At 45.7% G+C, this 1,470-nt stretch overlaps 1 protein-coding gene across 1 annotated transcript; it reads left to right on the top strand.

Annotated features, from left to right (window-relative positions):
• The first annotated feature begins 321 nt into the window (after positions 1-321).
• On the top strand, positions 322-1,374 carry LOC107472547 (uncharacterized). Its single transcript, XM_016092064.1, has one exon. The coding sequence runs from the start codon at positions 322-324 to the stop codon at positions 1,372-1,374; it is 1,053 nt and encodes a 350-aa protein (XP_015947550.1).
• Positions 1,375-1,470: the final 96 nt, after the last annotated feature.

The following is a 1,470-nucleotide window of genomic DNA, read 5'->3' as shown; positions in this document are numbered from 1 at the left end:
GAAATTACCTATATTTATATATTAAAAATCCACCCGTGAGTCGTACCACCGTAATATCATTGACTTATGACTCGAGCATAAGGATTTGATTATTAGGGTGTTACATTATGGTATCAGAGCAGTTCGTCCTCGTGAGCCTGAGGGATGGAACTGCTTATGCTTCAATGCATACTCTGAGTCTGTGCTTGTGCTAGTTAGGGTATCTAACCGATACATCTAGCATGAAGTCCATGAGTGTACCTTTGGTACTTTGAAGTACTATACCTCCGATATTGAGACTGATAAACTTGATATCGATTGTTTGGTGTGTATAGGAACCAGATGGCGCCTCATGGACCCGGTCGGGGACGTGAGAGAGATCGTACTAGTACACAGGAACCGGAAATCAACCCGAATAACCCGGTAAACCTTATGGCGGCGTTGGAAAATATGGCTGCTGCTATGCAGGCCACTGCGGAGGCCCTTGGGCAACAGATAAACAATAATGGCAATGGCGGAAGGGAAGCTCACGGCCCGATGACACTGGCAACTTTCTTAAAGGTTAACCCACTTAAGTTCAATGGAACCACCAATCCGACTGAGGCCGATACCTGGTTTCAGGCTATGGAGCGAGCGTTGCAAGCGCAATTAGTACCCGAGGAGCAGTGTGTTGAATTTGCTACCTATCTGCTCACGGGGGAAGCATCACATTGGTGGCAAGGGGCTCGACGTCTCCTACATCAGGGGAATGATCTTATCACTTGGGATGCCTTCCAGGTGGAATTCTATAAGAAGTACTTTCAAAATTCCGCCAAGACAGCCAAGGAATTGGAGTTACTACAGTTGAAGCAAGGTGCTATGTCTGTATCTGAGTATACAGACAAATTTGAGGAGCTATTCAGGTTTTTCCGCATGTGTCAGGGAGCTCCGAGAGACTTCGAGGAATGGAAATGCATTAAGTATGAAGGAGGGCTCCGGAGCGACATCTTGAGTTCAGTGGGACCAATGGAGATCCGAACTTTTTCAGAGTTAGTGAATAAGAGCAGAATTGCTGAAGAGTATGTGAAGAGGATGGTTGCAGAGAAAGGAAGTCATAGAGAGAACAACCAAGGATTTGCACCAAGGGGTCGAGAGTTTAAGGAGAGAGGATACATACAACACTTTCCCCAAGGACAGAATAACTTTGCAACGAGTGAGGAGTCCCAAAGAAATGGTAAGGGAAAGCGAACAGCGACTTCTTCTGATGTTTCGAGCTGTCAAAGATGTGGAAGTCATCACCCAAATAGGCCATGCCGATTGGGGTTAGGCGTATGTTACAAGTGCGGGTTACCAGGGCATGTATCAAGAAATTGCCAACAAGGAGAGCGTCAGGATGCGGACCGATTGCGGCAGTAAGATTGAGGTAATTGTAATAATCAGGCTTAAATGGCAGTGTGTGATTTTATAATACCGCCTGTACAGTAAAACTGGGAATGTCGAGCTTAATATTAA

This window comes from Arachis duranensis, unplaced genomic scaffold (assembly GCF_000817695.3).
Source record: "Arachis duranensis cultivar V14167 unplaced genomic scaffold, aradu.V14167.gnm2.J7QH unplaced_Scaffold_153059, whole genome shotgun sequence".
Classification (NCBI taxonomy): domain Eukaryota; kingdom Viridiplantae; phylum Streptophyta; class Magnoliopsida; order Fabales; family Fabaceae; genus Arachis; species Arachis duranensis.
The sequence above is the reverse complement of the archived record's forward strand: the minus strand, read 5'-3'. Positions and strand labels throughout refer to the sequence as shown.

Coding starts and splice junctions, on each gene's coding strand:
- LOC107472547 (XM_016092064.1), top strand. CDS start 322: ATGGCGCCTCATGGACCCGGTCGGGGACGTGAGAGAGATCGTACTAGT.